The sequence below is a fragment of the Lactuca virosa genome, chromosome 4 (genome assembly GCF_052849685.1).
Source record: "Lactuca virosa cultivar CGN04683 chromosome 4, Lactuca_virosa_CGN04683_v6, whole genome shotgun sequence".
Lineage (NCBI taxonomy): Eukaryota > Viridiplantae > Streptophyta > Magnoliopsida > Asterales > Asteraceae > Lactuca > Lactuca virosa.
This window is the reverse complement of record NC_136429.1, coordinates 44979555-44996546: the sequence shown is the minus strand read 5'-3', so window position 1 is coordinate 44996546 and position 16992 is coordinate 44979555. Positions and strand designations below refer to the sequence as shown.

At 34.8% G+C, this 16992-nt stretch overlaps 1 protein-coding gene, 1 long non-coding RNA gene and 1 pseudogene across 3 annotated transcripts; all 3 read right to left on the bottom strand.

Annotated features, from left to right (window-relative positions):
* Positions 1-3098: 3098 nt before the first annotated feature.
* On the bottom strand, positions 3099-4147 carry LOC145109716 (lignin-forming anionic peroxidase pseudogene; annotated as a pseudogene).
* Positions 4148-8519: 4372 nt separating this feature from the next.
* Positions 8520-10258, bottom strand: LOC145168433 (uncharacterized). Of its 2 annotated transcripts, XR_013741872.1 has the most exons (7): positions 10120-10258; positions 9817-9846; positions 9561-9709; positions 9365-9462; positions 9100-9275; positions 8827-8876; positions 8520-8735 (listed from the first exon to the last, which is right to left on the bottom strand). It is a non-coding gene; the product is annotated as an uncharacterized LOC145168433 (long non-coding RNA). The 2 variants fall into 2 exon arrangements; XR_013741871.1 differs by having other exon boundaries at positions 9561-9846.
* A 566-nt stretch (positions 10259-10824) lies between these two features.
* Positions 10825-12006, bottom strand: LOC145103960 (lignin-forming anionic peroxidase-like). The gene has a single exon (XM_079041242.1). It carries the CDS (start codon positions 11972-11974, stop codon positions 11009-11011), a length of 966 nt encoding a protein of 321 aa, XP_078897368.1. The 5' UTR covers positions 11975-12006; the 3' UTR covers positions 10825-11008.
* Positions 12007-16992: the final 4986 nt, after the last annotated feature.

Below are 16992 nucleotides of genomic sequence, written 5' to 3'. Positions count from 1 at the left end.
TCAGTCATATTAGTATAGTTAATAGAACTCACATGGATAAAACAACGAGTGAATTAGTAAGTAATATACTTCTATTAAAACAGTAAGAAAAGATAATTACATCCCGACCAAATATACCTTCTGTAGTTTTTACTTATAGTAAAAGCTACGTATCATGAAATCAAGTATGGTAAATATACTTGTACTTCTGGTTTGAAACATTTAAAACTACAAGGCAGTATTATGGATAATATAATATTTTCCAGGATTAATACTAATGTTTTACTGTGGAACGGATAAAACTAAGAATACTTTTACAAAGGAAACGGTTAGGATTAAACCACTTTTACAAATGAAGTTGTTTATGGAATTAAAGTACTTATCAAATGGAACTTAGTCATTTAATCTCTGTAAACTAGTATAACATAAAAGACCTTTAGTGGTTAATTCTATAATTCCTTAGTTTCTACATCATAGTTATACATAAGTAATATCCGATTGACAGTGAAATGTGTGACTTCCGCCTTACTTCATGTTCCTTGTTTGGTTGTGGGCTTAGGGCAGATACACCCATTTAACTGTCCATTCGGTATTGGGTTATATATAATCAGTATAAACTAAGTAATTACAGAGGGAAACTATTTAGGTTATCAGTTAATCACCTCAGGAAATATAGGATTTCCTGGAGAAACCAGTGAACTTTTTCAAAGAACTTAGGGTATACTTAACAGAACTAAAACACTTATGAACTCACCAGCTTAAATGCTGATCTACTCTTTCCAAATAACTTGTATTCTCAGGAATCCAGTAGACAGGTACACTCCCGAAGCTTTTGAGAAGACTACCTAGTACGTACCGCGACTCTTGTCTTCTACTGTACCTACTTTAGTGTTTGAATATGTAATGTTTGAACACTTATGTAAAACTTATACTTATTAATGCAATGGTTGTTTGTACTTTGATTACTATATTACATGTGTTGTGATACTTACCTAAAGTCCTCCACCCCCGAACGTTTCCGCCGTTCTGGTTTGGGGGTGCGACAGTTGAAAACCCTATGTACTCACCAGGTTTCCCAACCTGACCCACTCAAGCTTATTTGAATCACAGGTGCCGATACGAAGTTTCATTACACTGAGAGATTAAAGATGTGTAGATCACTAGTGTAAATGAATGTAAGTTCTGTTTATGCTTATGTTTCTGTATCGACAATGACATCCCAAATGTTTTAAAATGAATAAAGATACATTTATTCGAAAATGCTTTGATAACGTATTTATCATGTTTTACTGGGAACAAATTCCGCAACATTTTTATTAAAAGAAGTACTCTGATTTTTATAAAGCATAAACAAAATCGGTCTTTTCTGGCCGTGAAAATGGGGATGTCACATCACACAATCCCTTAATACCCTGATTTCAATAGCAAGAATAAACAGTTTACTTAACTTTCATGTTAAAATTTACCATCTATGTGCAGAAACATGACCTTTAAATTCTTCGACATTCTTGATCTCAACTGCAATTAATCAACCAAAAATCCTTTTAAACAATTGATCATGAATTACCCTACAATAAGAAAAAAAAACATAAAAAAACATACCTCTTAACTGATAAAACTTGCTTCAATTGGTAGCCATTTGAAGAAATGTGAAAGGGGGTGAGAATTACTCACGAATTCAAACTAAATCTTTTTCATGCCTTAGTTCCTTGCAATGGGTTAAAATCGAGATTCTTGATGTTGTAGGAGATTTACCTGGTGAGGAATTGTGCAATGGGTTAAAATCGAGATTCTTGATGCTCTTTTTAAAGAAGATGAATCCTCCATTGACAGAGGTGCTGCTAACCTACCTTGGAGTGGGTTGGAGAAAGAAGACGAACATACAATTAAATCTTCGATTCCATGTGAGATCATAAGACGTATCTGTTGGTAAAGATGTATTTTTCAGATGGAGGAAACACAAAGATGATCTTGGGATGGTAAAAACACTTAACCGTAATGATGATTACTTGTTGATATGAAACAGAAAAGGAAGAATCCTGAAAGAAAGAGTAGAAATTAGGATTTCATTCATCAAAATTGAAACATAAACACAATGGTATGCGATTGGTTTTCATCCTACTCCGATTATTATCGACTACTATGATTTGAAATAGCAAGAACGATGGCTTCGTATTTATAAAAAAAGAGGGCGAGCAATAAACATTAAACAAACTGATTGAAACATATAAACATCAAACAAATTTCGATCATTATATAGGCCAAATTTCTCTATCGTGGTTAGGGCAGTTAACGATTAAGAAGGAAGCAACCTCCTCATCGTGGTTGGTTGAAGGAGAACTACCATAAAACACTGTTGGAAGGAGACTCAGAAACAGATTGAACAACTTTGAAAGGAGACAACCGCCGACCTCGTACGTGGGGGAGAAGAAGAAGGAATCGTGAGGACGACCTGAAGACGGAAGGGTGAGGAAGTAACCTCCGATTAACTGGAAATAGCGAGTTATTACGGTGGAGATTGAAAGTTTGGAAGTTTGAAGGGTCAAGATCATCCAGACAGTTATCGACTCACCGTCGTCAATAATATAAAGAATATTTTCGTTTTAGCTTGTTTTTTCGCAACTCTCAATGACGTCTTTCAGTCTTTTATAAGAACAAATAAAACTATTTTGCGTCTTTATATTAACCAAATTCATTTATCCGTTCAGTCTCATGGACAAATAGGAATCCCTATTAAAAAGAAAAATATTTAGAAAAAAAGCAGCCTATACATATCTTGTTCTGTTAGATTACCAATAACTTTAAAAGATAAAATATGAAAATTAGTACAAATTTCAACAATCAAATACATTTTAAATCAAACCTTTAATTATAAAATATATCAATACACATATGTTTTAAAATAAAGCAACCAAACAATATGATTACTCAACAAATATAAAATGAATCAATTAAATGTATACAAAAGCTAATAAATTTGGTTATGAATAGCTATAAATTCCATTAAAAGTGGTGATAAATAAATAAATCTTATTACTCCTTTGAGAATACTCATATATAAGGTTTTATATTTCTTTACTTTTAAAAGAATAAAATAAATGAATGAAGATTTATATGATTACAAGTATAATTTTCCGAGACAAAAACAAGCACCCAAATCAATTCTCCCTGATGAAATGAATTAGCTTAGGGAAGAGCACCACATATCCTCCTTATCACTCCTTCTTGACCCGTTAACGGCCTGATCTCACTCATCTTCGCCATCGCTTCTGCAAAATCCGACTTGAACTTGGAAGGATTGTTGCTATATTCAGAAACAATGCTGTCTGTGGATCCACCACTGTAAAGCACCTGATCCGATTCAAGAAGACCCTTCTTTTGTATTAAATTCTTGAAGTAGTTGTAATCAAACGAATTGGGAGTCACCAAATCTAGTGGTGCAAGATTTCCGTTTCCATCGTTTATAGGGCAACCACGTCTACGTGTGCTAGCGAAGCCAGCATCAATATCTGATCCATTGCTGTATATTCTGTCACGAAACAAGAAGCATTGAGCTTGTCCAATTGTATGAGCTCCTGATAAAGCAACCATGTCCCTGGCGCTAAGTCCGTTATCTTTAAACGTGGAAATAAGTGAATCAAGAGGAGCTTTAAAGCTAGGAAGACTGGTCTCCGCTAGAACAAGGCTAGCGGTGGTGGAATCTCTTCTTCCGAGCTTCACCGACCACGACGGACCACCAACCATTTCTGATGCATCACGGGCGGCCACCGTCAGTATGTCTGCACAAGATACAACTCCGGGACATAGTTTCTCAACCTCAGATTTTGCAGCGTCTATCACTTCGTAGCCTCTTACAGAACCCTTATTAGGCAACGCATTCCTTTCTCCAACTATCGAAGGCCCATCCTCCAACAAGATTGATGCGTCACAACCTTGAACGAAGCAGTCGTGGAAATGCAGACGAAGGAGGGAAGTCGCCATTCGACGTTCACGAGATATGGCTGTTCTGATGGTGGTTCGGATTGTGCGGAGTGCAGTGGGACATGTAGCGTCATAGAAGGTAGAAGATAACTGTGCGTTGCAGGGTGTGTTGTTAGTAACAGAGAGAAAAAGCAAGAAGAACATGGCTGTAGAAGTATGTCTAGAATCCATTTGAGAGATGGTTTTATAAGATTATATATGTAAATCTATGAATGTGGGGTGAGAATGTGAGATGCATCGAAAAGAAAGGACGTAGCAGAGATTTATAGCGTCGAGACTCGAGAATAGACCGTGTGGTTAAGCAGTCTTTGTTTGATCAACAGTGTGCTGATTTTGTCCATCAAGCACAGTAAGAAAAAATGATTTTGACTTTTTCAAAAGTCAATAAATCAAGTAAATCAAAAAATTAAGTGAACCTAGTTATTTACGTTGTAAATTTAAGATAATAAGATTAGACGCGCTTTACGATTAAGCTACATGTTTATTATAATAACTAGAAAAGATTCCCCGGAGTTGCTGGGGTCGGAAGGTATTGCTTTGTAAAGTAAAGTAGCATGTTGATTCTTTTTGTTCGTTAATGTGAGGGTAATTTGGTCTTTTCAAGTAGTAGGGACTGAATTTGTCACCATGGGTAGACTATATGGACCATTTATGTAATTTTGGCGGTGGTGGTGGTGGTGGTGATGGCACATGGTGGGTGGGTTTATGGTATTGGGTGAGTATTTTCTAATAAATAAAACATTAATTTAAAACCAAAAAGAAAATGTTAAATTTGGTAAACCACAGGGACCAATCGTGTAATTTTGTCTAACAATAATAATAATAATGATGAGGGACCATTTCTGCCAAAAGACAAAATACTAATAATATGTAATAAAAGGCGAGAGTTATGAAAATTTCAAACCAAATTGAAAGCGTTGTTTGTGAACAAAAGCATAAAGATGAAGGGTCAATGTTGTAAGTTGGAGGACCAAAATTGAGAAAAAAGGTGCCACTTTACTTTACTGTTAAAATCTTTCTTAACTTTAATATATATATATATATATATATATATATATATATATATATATATATATATATATATATATATATATATATATATATATAATTTGTAGGAGTTGTAAAGAAGATATAAGAATAATGTTAATGTGTGGTTTTTTTTGACATTTTCTTTCCAATACAAATTTATATTCATATGTTTGCATGTTTGCGTCTTGTAGTTTCCGCCGCAAGACAGCATGCGACAACTCAAAACTTTCTCAATTAATGCAATTTCATCGGCGAATTTACTATGTTGTACCGTAGCCCAGTTACTCCTCAAATTTTCTCGTCATATATAAATTTAATGATAATTGTTAAAATTCATCACAAATCCATTGGAAATCTGTCAAACACCTGTCACGAATCCGTTGGCAATGCATCACAAAGTCTGATAATTATGAATTTAGTGTAAATCCGTCGAGTTATTGACGATTTTTTGTCGGAAACTGCCTTCATTTTTTTTTCTAGTAGTAAAACCCCTAAAAAAATTATGCAACACTTGACTTTTCTTTCTGAGTCCGCCACTGAATTTAATATTTTTACTTAATAAATTTATTTAAACATAAACTAAATACAAAAATATAAAATTTTTATAAATAAAAAATCGAAGTTATTTAGAACAACGTCTACCTACGTCTACATGAGTTTGAGGGTTAATTATAGGAGACTTCCAAATTTAAGTTATTCAAAGAACTTCATCCTTTAATTACTTTGTGATTTCAAGAAGTATTGAAATTGTGCTTTCGACCTTGAAAAACTAAACTATAAATGTGCCTTTTAAGGGGAAAAATCATCAATATTTGTATATAGTAGCTAGTGTACAACACTCGATGGACCAACTTTAACATGAGAGTTTGACTATAAGGATGGGCGGTATGGTTGATGTTCTTACGTGTAAGAGCCGATGTGGCATATGAAATCATGCATGAACACATCCCATAAGGATGTAAATGTGTTGTGCAGTGAACGACTTCATGGATGATTACGACGCATCCAGTGGCGGATCCAGGAGTTCTCATCACGGGGGAACTAACGATCAACAATATGATAGTACGAGCAGGAGAAATCATTTTTTTTAAAAAGATAACAATATAGTATGCATATTTTCATGTTATGTCACTCTCTAGGACGATGTATAAGAAATTTGGCTATAATCAAATACAAAGCCCCATGACACTCCCATGCTTGCATCATTTGTTAATCAACTAATCCCCTAAATTCTTATGTCAGTGATTGATGTTATCTGCATAAACCAAAACTATAATGTTATAATATATTGTAGAATTTGATAAGCTAACATGGACCAAATATGAAATTGCTAAATAACAACAAGGGCCAAATATGAAATTCCTACTAAGCTGTGTAAATAATAATAAGGACCAAAAATGCATGAAGCCTTAATAAGAAAATAAAAAAATATAAATAACCAAAATCAATCAAAATATACATAATTGTCTATCATTTTACCTTCCATGTGTCAAAACCATGGGACATCTGCAATCCCTTGTTAAATACATAGTTTACTTACTACTAACCGGTGCTTAATGTTCCAGATTTAATCACAACCAACTAAAATCTATCAAACTTGGGCTTTATTGGATGAATGACATCAAGATGATAATCACCTAAACAAACCGAAGAGCCCCCTAACACAAATTTATTCATGTAAGAATAAAGAAGGGTATAGTTGTCTTTTGCAAATTATTAATTATAATAACTTCAAGGACATTCGATAACTTGTTCATAATAAAACTAATATTTCCTATGATATGAGAGATGGATACAATTTGAGGGGTTTGGCAAAACACGAAAACATCTATATCTATCTATCTATCTATCTATTTATACTTATAAAAGAGACATATTTACTTGCACTATATGCATTTTAAACCTCAATAACTTTTCAAATTCTTTCTAATAATTATTATATATTGGTTAATAATGTTAAATTAATGTAAATATTAAATTCTAATAATAAATTAACTAAACAACAATATTAAAATATCATATTTTACTTTTATTTACAAAATTATGACTTTAACTTTTTAACATATTATAGTTAACTTATTAGTTTAAATATGTTGTCGTATGTGAACAATTGTCATTTTAAAGTCATAACTTTTGAATAATTTATGATTTTATGCAATATAGTTAACTTATTAATTTCAATATAATGTTAAACGATTAATTTAAATCAAAATTTCAGTTAAACTTGAAAAAACTCGATAGACTATTTTATAAATAGTTAAAAGTTATAATTTATAACGTTAACCTAAATTGTAATCCTGAATTAACAAAAAAAAACCATGAAACTACTTTTTATAATCATTAAGAATTTTCAAATATGTAGCTTATTAGTAACTTAAAATAAGAATAGTTAAAATATATATTATATAAAAAATTATAATGTTATCTTTAAAAACAAAAACAATGTTTGTTGTTTTAAATAATTACAATTAAAGAAACTAACAATATTCATCAAATAATTTTTAAAAAAATTAAATTTACGAAACCAAATTAAAATAATTAATAGTTTCCAAATACGTTATTTTAAATAACTTACAACAACAATAGTTAAAAGTAATATTATACATAAAAATTATGTTGTTACCTTAAAAAAAACAATGTTTGATGTTTTAAAAAATTACAATGACAGAAATTAAAATCTTAAGCAAATAAATTTTTTAAAATTAATTAATCATAATAACAACTATAAATATCATTAAACTATATTTATATTTAATTTTATTCATGAGTAACCTGCAGGTAGAGATCATTGAGAAAGTTGAGATTATAGAATTTTTAAAGATGTCTACATTATCATATAATTCAAAACAAACAATGTTTATATCAACTTATTATAAGATTTATTATACAATAGTTAATAACAACATCGTTGACATATTTAAAAAGAATATATTTGTAAAGATTTCAAATATATTGTTGTATTCTGCGCAACGCACGAGTATTCGCCTAGTGATAATGTAAAGCTAAACTTTTTTTTTCTGGCTATTTACCCCTCCTACAAATAGCAATTTGCAGACTAGCATTATGTTTCTATTTGACTTTATTGGACATCATTTAACCTCATAAGCTATATATGGCCATATGGTTGTTACTTTTTTACTGGATATAAAAAGAACAACTTAAAAGATAAAGTCAGAAAAATGATGTTTCCCCGTTCAGTCTCGACTAATTTACTAATTTTCCCTCTTTTTTTTTGTTTAGTTTACTCAAATATGTGGTTATTTTTTCAAACATTCTTTTAATGCCTAAAAATGAAAACATTTATCATAAAAATATAGTAATTAATTCATACATATAGATAGTTAGCTTGAACTCAAGCACACATCTTTAAAAAATCTAGTCAGGTTCACAAAGCTCACCGGTCAGCTCCAGACCAAGCTGACTCAGATTACAGCACTTAGTTTCATCTTTAACATTATATATACTTCATAATGTAGCTCGGGGGGGGGGGGGGGGGAGGGGGGTTGCTCTTGTTGTCTGGATCAGGAGGAAGGAGATAGATAAGTTATTAGGAGGTCATGTGCTTACCAAGTAAGTGCTCCAAAATACACCAGAAAGGGAGATCTCATCATTAGCATTCCTTTATTTCTAGGTAATGACCGAACTGTACACTTTAACCAATGACATTGTTGTTGTGGTACATCAAGGGCTTCTGTACACTTTCACCATCTGTCTTTAATCCAACAAAATGTATAACAACATCAAACCTATAGAACATACACCAAAATCTATTATTAGAGTACTTGAACACAAATCAAATGCATCATGTGAGAATAGTACTGATGAAAAGAAGCTTACTTTGTGGAGGAAAAAAGTTGCTCTAGTGTAGGCTTATCCCAGATGTCCATCTGTAGCAAACATATAACATTCAAAACAAACATATAATCAACCAAATTTCCTAAAAGATCATACTCAATTTGATATTGTATACCAACATCTGAAAAAAGGAATTCCCCTATTACCCCTGCGAACCTTACGTTTTTCCAATTCAATATCCATAAACAATGATCATTTTGTTAAGAAATTCCCCAATTACCCCTGGACATGCACAATCTGTCAAGAAAATATCACCTGGATTAGCATGGAAACCATCATGAGCTTTAATTCCAGCAACAATGGTGTCAGACAATCCCTTCATACCCAGATTTCAATAGCAAGAATAAACAGTTTACTTAACTTTCATGTTAGAATTTACCATTTATATGTAGAAACATGACCTTTAAATTCGTCAACATTCTTGATCTCAACTGCAATTAATCAATCAAAAAACCTTTTAAACAATTGATCATGAATTACCTTACAATAAGAAAAAAACATAAAAAGCATAACTCTTAACTGATAAAAATTGCCTCAATTGGTAGCCATTTGAAGAAATGTGAAAGGAGGTGGGAATTACTCACAAATTCAAACTAAATCTTTTTCATGCCTTAGTTCCTTGCAATTTATCCAAATTTACTTTTATGGTTTTGATGTGTGAAGATAATAATCATAATTAGGGTTGCGATGGTGGTTTGATGATGTAGGAGATTTACCTGGTGAGGAATTGTGCAATGGGTTGAAATCGAGATTCTGGATGCTCTTTTTAAGGAAGATGAATCCTCCATTGATAGAGGTGCCGCGAACCTACCTTGGAGTGGGTTGGAGAAAGAAGACGAACAGACAATTAAATCTCCGATTCCATCTGAGATCATAAGACGTATCAGTTGGTAAAGATAAATTTTTTAGATGGAGGAAACAAAAAGATGATCATGGGATGGTAAAAAAAAACTTATCCGTAATGATGATTACTTGTTGATCTGAAACTGAAAAGGAAGAATCCTGAAAGCAAGAGTAGAAATTAGGATTTCGTTCATCAAAATTGAAACATAAACACAATGATATGCAATTGGTTTTCATCCTACTCCGATTATTATCGACTTCTATGATTTGAAATAGCAAGAACGATGACTTCGTATTTATAAAAAAAGAGGGCGAGCAATAAACATTAAACAAACTGATTGAAACATATAAACATTAAACAAATTCCGATCATTATATATGCTATATTTCTCTATCGTGGTTAGAGCAGTTAACGATTAAGAAGGAAGCAACCTCCTCATCGTGGTTGGTTGATGAAGCTGCCATAAAACACTATTGGAAGGAGGCTCAGAAACCGATTGAACAACTTTGGAAGGAGACAATCGCCGACCGCATACGTGGGGGAGAAGAAGGAGGAATCGTGAGGACGACCTAAAGACGTTAGGGTGAGGAAGTAACCTCTGATTAACTGTAAATAGCGAGTTATTACGGTGGAGATTGAAAGTTGGGAAGTTTGAAGGGTCGAGATCATCCAGACGGTTATCAACTCACCGTCGTCAATAATATAAAGAATATTTTCGTTTTAGCTTGTTTTTTCGCAACTCTCAATGACGTCTTTCTGTCTTTTATAAGAACAAATAAAACTATTTTACGTCTTTATGTTAACCAAATTCATTTATCTGTTCAGTCTCATGGACAGATAGAAATTCTTTAATTTGAAAAAAGAAAAATATTTAGAAAAAAGCAGCCTATACATATCTTGTACTGTTAGATTACCAATAACTTTAAAAGATAAAATTATAAAATTACTACAAATTTCAACAATCAAATACATTTTAAATCAAACCTGTAATTATAAAATATATCAATACACATATGTTTTAAAATAAAGCAACCAAACAATATGATTACTCAAACAAACAAATATAAAATGAATCAATTAAATGTATACAAAAACTAATAAATTTGGTTATGAATAGCTATAAATTCCATTAAAAGTGGTGATAAATAAATAAATCTTATTACTCCTTTGAGAATACTAATATATAAGGTTTTATATTTCTTTACATTTAAAAGAATAAAATAAATGAATAAAGATTTATATGATTACAAGTATAATTTTCAGAGACAAAAACATACACCCAAATCAATACTCCCGGCCGGACTAAATGAACCAGCTAGCTTAGGGAAGAGCACCACATATCCTCCTTATCACTCCTTCTTGGCCCGTTAATGGCCTGATCTCACTCATCTTCACCATCGCTTCTGCAAAATCCGACTTGAACTTGGAAGGATTGTTGCTATATTCAGAAACTATGCTGTCTGTGGATCCACCACTGTAAAGCACCTGATCCGATTCAAGAAGACCCTTCTTTTGTATTAAATTCTTGAAGTAGTTGTAATCAAACGAATTGGGAGTCACCAAATCTAGTGGTGCAAGATTTCCGTTTCCATCGTTTATAGGGCAACCACGTCTACGTGTGCTAGCGAAGCCAGCATCAATATCTGATCCATTGCTGTATATTCTGTCACGAAACAAGAAGCATTGAGCTTGTCCAATTGTATGAGCTCCTGATAAAGCAACCATGTCCCTGGCGCTAAGTCCGTTATCTTTAAACGTGGAAATAAGTGAATCAAGAGGAGCTTTAAAGCTAGGAAGACTGGTCTCCGCTAGAACAAGGCTAGCGGTGGTGGAATCTCTTCTTCCGAGCTTCACCGACCACGACGGACCACCAACCATTTCTGATGCATCACGGGCGGCCACCGTCAGTATGTCTGCGCAAGATACAACTCCGGGACATAGTTTCTCCACCTCAGATTTTGCATTGTCTATCACTTCGTAGCCTCTTACAGAACCCTTATTAGGCAACGCATTCCTTTCTCCTATTATCGAAGGCCCATCCTCCAACAAGATCGATGCGTCACAACCTTGAACGAAGCAGTCGTGGAAATGGAGACGAAGGAGGGAAGCCGCCATGCGACGTTCACGAGATATGGCTGTTCTGATGGTGGTTCTGATTGTACGGAGTGCAGTGGGACATGTAGCGTCGTAGAAGGTAGAAGATAACTGTGCGTTGCAGGGTGTGTTGTTAGTAACTGAGAGAAAGAGCAAGAAGAAGATGGCTGTAGAAATATGTCGAGAATCCATTTGAGAAATAGTTTTCACTGAATTATGAAAATACGATGAATGTGGGATGAATCGAAAATAAAAGGACGAAGGAGAGATTTATAGGGTTGAGACTTAAGAATAGACCGCGTGGTTAAGCTGTCTTTGTTTGATCAACAGTGGGCTGATTTTGTCCATTTGGTGGTAGATGCATCGAAGCACAGTAAGAAAAAATGATTTGACTTTTTCAAAAGACATATTAATTAACTAAATCAAAAAATTAAGTGAACCTAAATATGAAGATTCGTTTAGATTTTTTGTGTTATTACATATGAGAAGGTTGATAGTTTTTATCACAAATGTCCTAAATATGTTTGACAACATTAATATACACTTGAAAGTTACATATTTGGATAACGAAATAACGATTTTATCTTTCTTTTTCACATAATTTAGATTGGTTTATTAATAATATTAGGCGCGTTTTATTATTAAGCTACATGTTTATATATTATAGTTGTTTTTAACACTTGTCAAGAAGATAGATATAAAAATAATGTCAATGAGTGGCCTTTTTTGACATTATATTTCCAATACAATTTTATATTCATATATTGTAGTCCCCGCCTCAAGACAACATGCGACAACAACTTTATTTATTAATGCAATTCATATGTATGCAATACATTTATTTAATAAAATTATTTAACCATCAACTAAATTGGGGCATGTGTCATTTGACACTATTTCTGTTTTGAATAAATTTGGACATTTATTGGTTTCTTCTATTTTACCAAACCCGGTTACTTGCACACCATGTCAACTTGCCAAATCTCACCGTTCGTCATTTGATAATAATAATAAACGTGCTTTACATGTATTGGATTTGGTTCATTGTGACCTTTGGGGCCCGTCACCGGTTGACTCCTATCGCTATTATGTAATATTTGTGGATGATTTTTCTTGATTCACGTGGCTATACCCGCTCAAGTCCGATTCAGACTTCCATGTTATTTTTGCCATGTTTATTAAATTTGTGCAGAATCAATTTTCATCCAACATTAAGCTTTTTCAAAGTGATAGGGGTACGGAAATTTTAAATCACAATGTTAAAACATTACTAAACCAACATGACATCTTTGATCTGTAACACGCGTGTTTCTAGGCTAGACATTAATATTGACATGATAGTCTAGGTTAACCTTTGTGACTCATTTTGAAGAAATGAAAAGGAATTATGTGAATATTATGTGTTTTATGTGTTTTATGCTTAATTATTAGAATTTAATTAATTAAGACTAAAAATGAGCGTCGAAAATAAATATTAGATAAAGCCGATATTTATTAAGAAAGTTGTAGTGGTCGTGACAAGGATTACGGATATATAAAGAATGCCGAAATCCGAGTTATAACGAAGAAGTTATGACATGTCGAAGTTTCGCGACAAAACCGGCACGGTGCCGAATGTCGTAAAAAGTAAGTTTTTGATAAACTACTTTTTAGCCTTAGTGATCTAAACGAAAGTCGTAGTGTTCGTTAAACCGAGAGTATGTATAAAAAGAACGCCAAAATCTGACTTCGTATGAGGAAGTTATGATTTTCCGAAGTTTCAGCTTAGCAGTAGACAGCTAAAAACTCGAATTTTAGATCGAGTGATTTTTATCCGACACGACCTAAACGAGAATCGAAGGTCTCGTCAATAGTAGCACAACGGTAAAAAGACAGACGAAAACGGACGTCGGATAAAGAAGTTATGAATTTTTAACGAATTTCCTATCCCGGTCTGTTAAAAATAATAATATAAAAATTAAAGTCAAAATTAGCCGACGAAGTCTAAACGAAAGTTGTAGAGCGTAATCTTACCTACGCGTGCATATAAAGAACGTCAAAAACGGAGCTCGTATGCGAAAGTTATGGATTTTAGAAGTTTTGGCGCGAAAATCGAGAAATATTGTCAAAATCGGGAAATTTCGCATACGTGGACTTCGGCCACGTCACCTTCGCTGCATGTGTGCCATGTGTCCGAAATTCGCTGAGTCATCCGAAGCGGTGGAAGCATCCGAGGAGTGACGCGTGTGCAGCCGAGAGTCCGACGCGTGCCAGGTGTCTCCTCGCATCCGAAGCCGCCTTACCTCGCACCGACGCGTGTCGCACCAGCTGTCCGAGCTTCGCAGGAGCCACGAACCCCCCCCCCCCCCTCGTCGGACCCAGACTTCGGTCCAATCAGGAGCTGCCAGCGAGGCCCTCGCATGCGCAACCCACATGACCTCTTCTCGCATCTGATGCTGCGTGGCTTCCTCTTCGCCGTCCGATCAGGAGCCTCGCCTATAAATACAAGGCCTGCGAGACCTCCCGGGTACTTTTAAGAAATTGGCAATTTTGACCCCCTTTTTCAATATTTTTACTATCTCGACATCCCCCAAAGCCCCGGTATCGATTATAACACCCGGAATACTTCCCGAAGACCCGAAAAATTTATCTTTTCGGTTTTGAAGCCCGACCCTCGCAGAACCCGGTTTCTGAATAAAACTCCTGGTTTTATTAGAAACGATCGTTTTAGGAAACGAATTGCTGTCCGATTTTCATTAAATCAGGTGAGTGTGTAGTTACTTTCACCTTACACATATATATGAAGTATTTTATATAAAATACGTGCTGCGTGAATATATATTGTTTGTCTATTTGAGATGGATGTTGAAGGAATGATTTATACATGTTTTTAAATAATTTAAACTGTATATGTATTTTATTTACAAAAATGTTGGGAAAAACATGGGTAGATGAAATAGTGGGTGTGTGATGAAAGGTGAGTTGGATAGATGAGATGATCAGTGATATAGATCATGAGTTGAGAGTTAGTGGTGAAATGAGATCATGAGTTGAGGGTGAGTGGTGAAATATGAGAAAAGCCCTTACCCAAACGTTGAATGTGAGTGGTGAAATATGAGAAAAGCCCTTACCCAAACGTTGGCCCCCGTCATTCAGCAGAGTATGGATGACAACCATGGACTATTCTAGACGGTCTGTGGAACACTAGCAGGCCCACAACCTGTAGGTGTGTGAACTATATGTTCATTTGTTGTACTCTAAAAACCCATTGACATGTATTGCATGGGGGATTCCTGTGAATAATATTGTTGATAAATAAGAGCTATGGACTTAGCACATGTTGGATAAACCTTGGCAGCTATGGACTTAGTGCCTGTTGTATAAACCCTAGCGACGATGTGACTTCATGCCTATTCCTTAGGATGAATCCTTAGGAAGGAGTGATAGTTGATTCTTAGGGTAAACCCTTAAGAAATAAATAAGATAATGGGGTTGGGGTAATTTGGTTGATTGTTGATTTTTAATTATAATAAATTTATTTATTGTGGGTTGAAAACCCTATATGCTCACCAGGCTTCCAAGCCTGACCCACTCAGCTTTTTATATTACAGGTAGTGGATCCCGAGCATAGTCGGATGATGATGAGTGATTTATGGATTATAGGCCAGTAGTTGTAAATAACTGTTGTAAGGCTTATAATGTCTTGTTTATGCTTTTGATCTGTATCGGAACATGACATCCCGAGGTTTTGATATAAAAGGAAATTATATATTTCTTAAAGAAAGGTTTTGATAAACTTTTATCATGTTTTGTTTTGGGAACAAATTCCGCAACATCTTTTAAAAGGATTACTCTGATTTTATTTTAAAAAGCATAAAATAAATCGGTCTTTTCTGGCCGAGAAATTAGGGGATGTCACATGATCAAATTTCGTATCTATATACCCCGCAACAAAACGGCCGAGTTGAACGCAAGCATCGCCACATTGTTGAAACTGGGCTTGCTATGATGTTTCACGGACAGATTCCAACATCTTATTGGGTTCATGCTTTTAGATTTGTGGTTCACATCATCAATCGACTTCCCTCGAAGGTGCTTTCCATGTGGTCCCCGTTTGAAATTTTATTTGCACGGGTACCCTCATATGACAATTTTCGACCTTTTGGGTGTAGGGTGTACCCTTAGTTACGTGATTACTCAGAACACAAACTATCTCCCCGAAGCATTCTGTGTGTTTTTATTGGGTACAATTCGCAATACAAAGGCTACCAATGCCTCGATCCGGTATTGTCTCGTATTTTTATCACTCGTCATGCCCGTTTTGATGAGTTGTGTTTTCCATTTGGTTCTTCTACTAAGGAAGCACCTCTCACCACCTTACCATTGCACTCATTCTTGGCGGATGTTCCTCTAAACTTTGGTGATTTTCTGGCGCCTGCTCCTCAGCCACCGACGCCTGCTCCTATTCCCAAACCACCATCGCCTGTATTTGGGATTTGTGATGACTCCACCAAACCTAATCCGGACACTATGTCAAATACGAAAACTCCACCTAATGCACCCGATGTTGCCACCATCTTTGCCAACATCTGACCTAGTGTTACCACCTATTCCAAATACTGGCTCATCTCCACCACAACACCATATGATCACTCGCGCCGAGGCAAACATTTTTAAGCCACGTTATCAGGCTGAATTATCTTGTTTTCAGGAGCATAGTCTCTTCTGGACCCTATTTTCTACTCGTGATCCTACTTGCTACTAGGGATCCTACTTCTTATTCTGATACTATGCGTAATTCGAAATGGTATGATGCCATGTGTGCTGAAATGTGTGCTCCACATCATAACCACACCTGGTCTTTAGTTCCTCAACCCCCCAACTCAAATGTTGTGGGGGTGAAAATGGTTGTTTCGCACCAAATACAGGGTGCATGGCTCGATTGAACGACACAAGGCCCACCTCGTTGCTCAAGGCTTCAGTCAAGTTTCAAGGCTTGACTTTACTCACACTTTCATCCTCGTTGTAAAGGCGGCCAAGATTCGTGTTGTTCTCACACTTGCAGTTATTAATGGATGAAATTTACATCAACTTGATGTGAACAATGCCTTTATTTATGACACATTTAGTGATAATGTTTACATGAAGTAGCCGCCTGGCTTCTTGGATTCATGGTTCTCGGATCACGTTTACAAACTTAGCAAGGCCATATATGGCTTAAAACAAGCCCC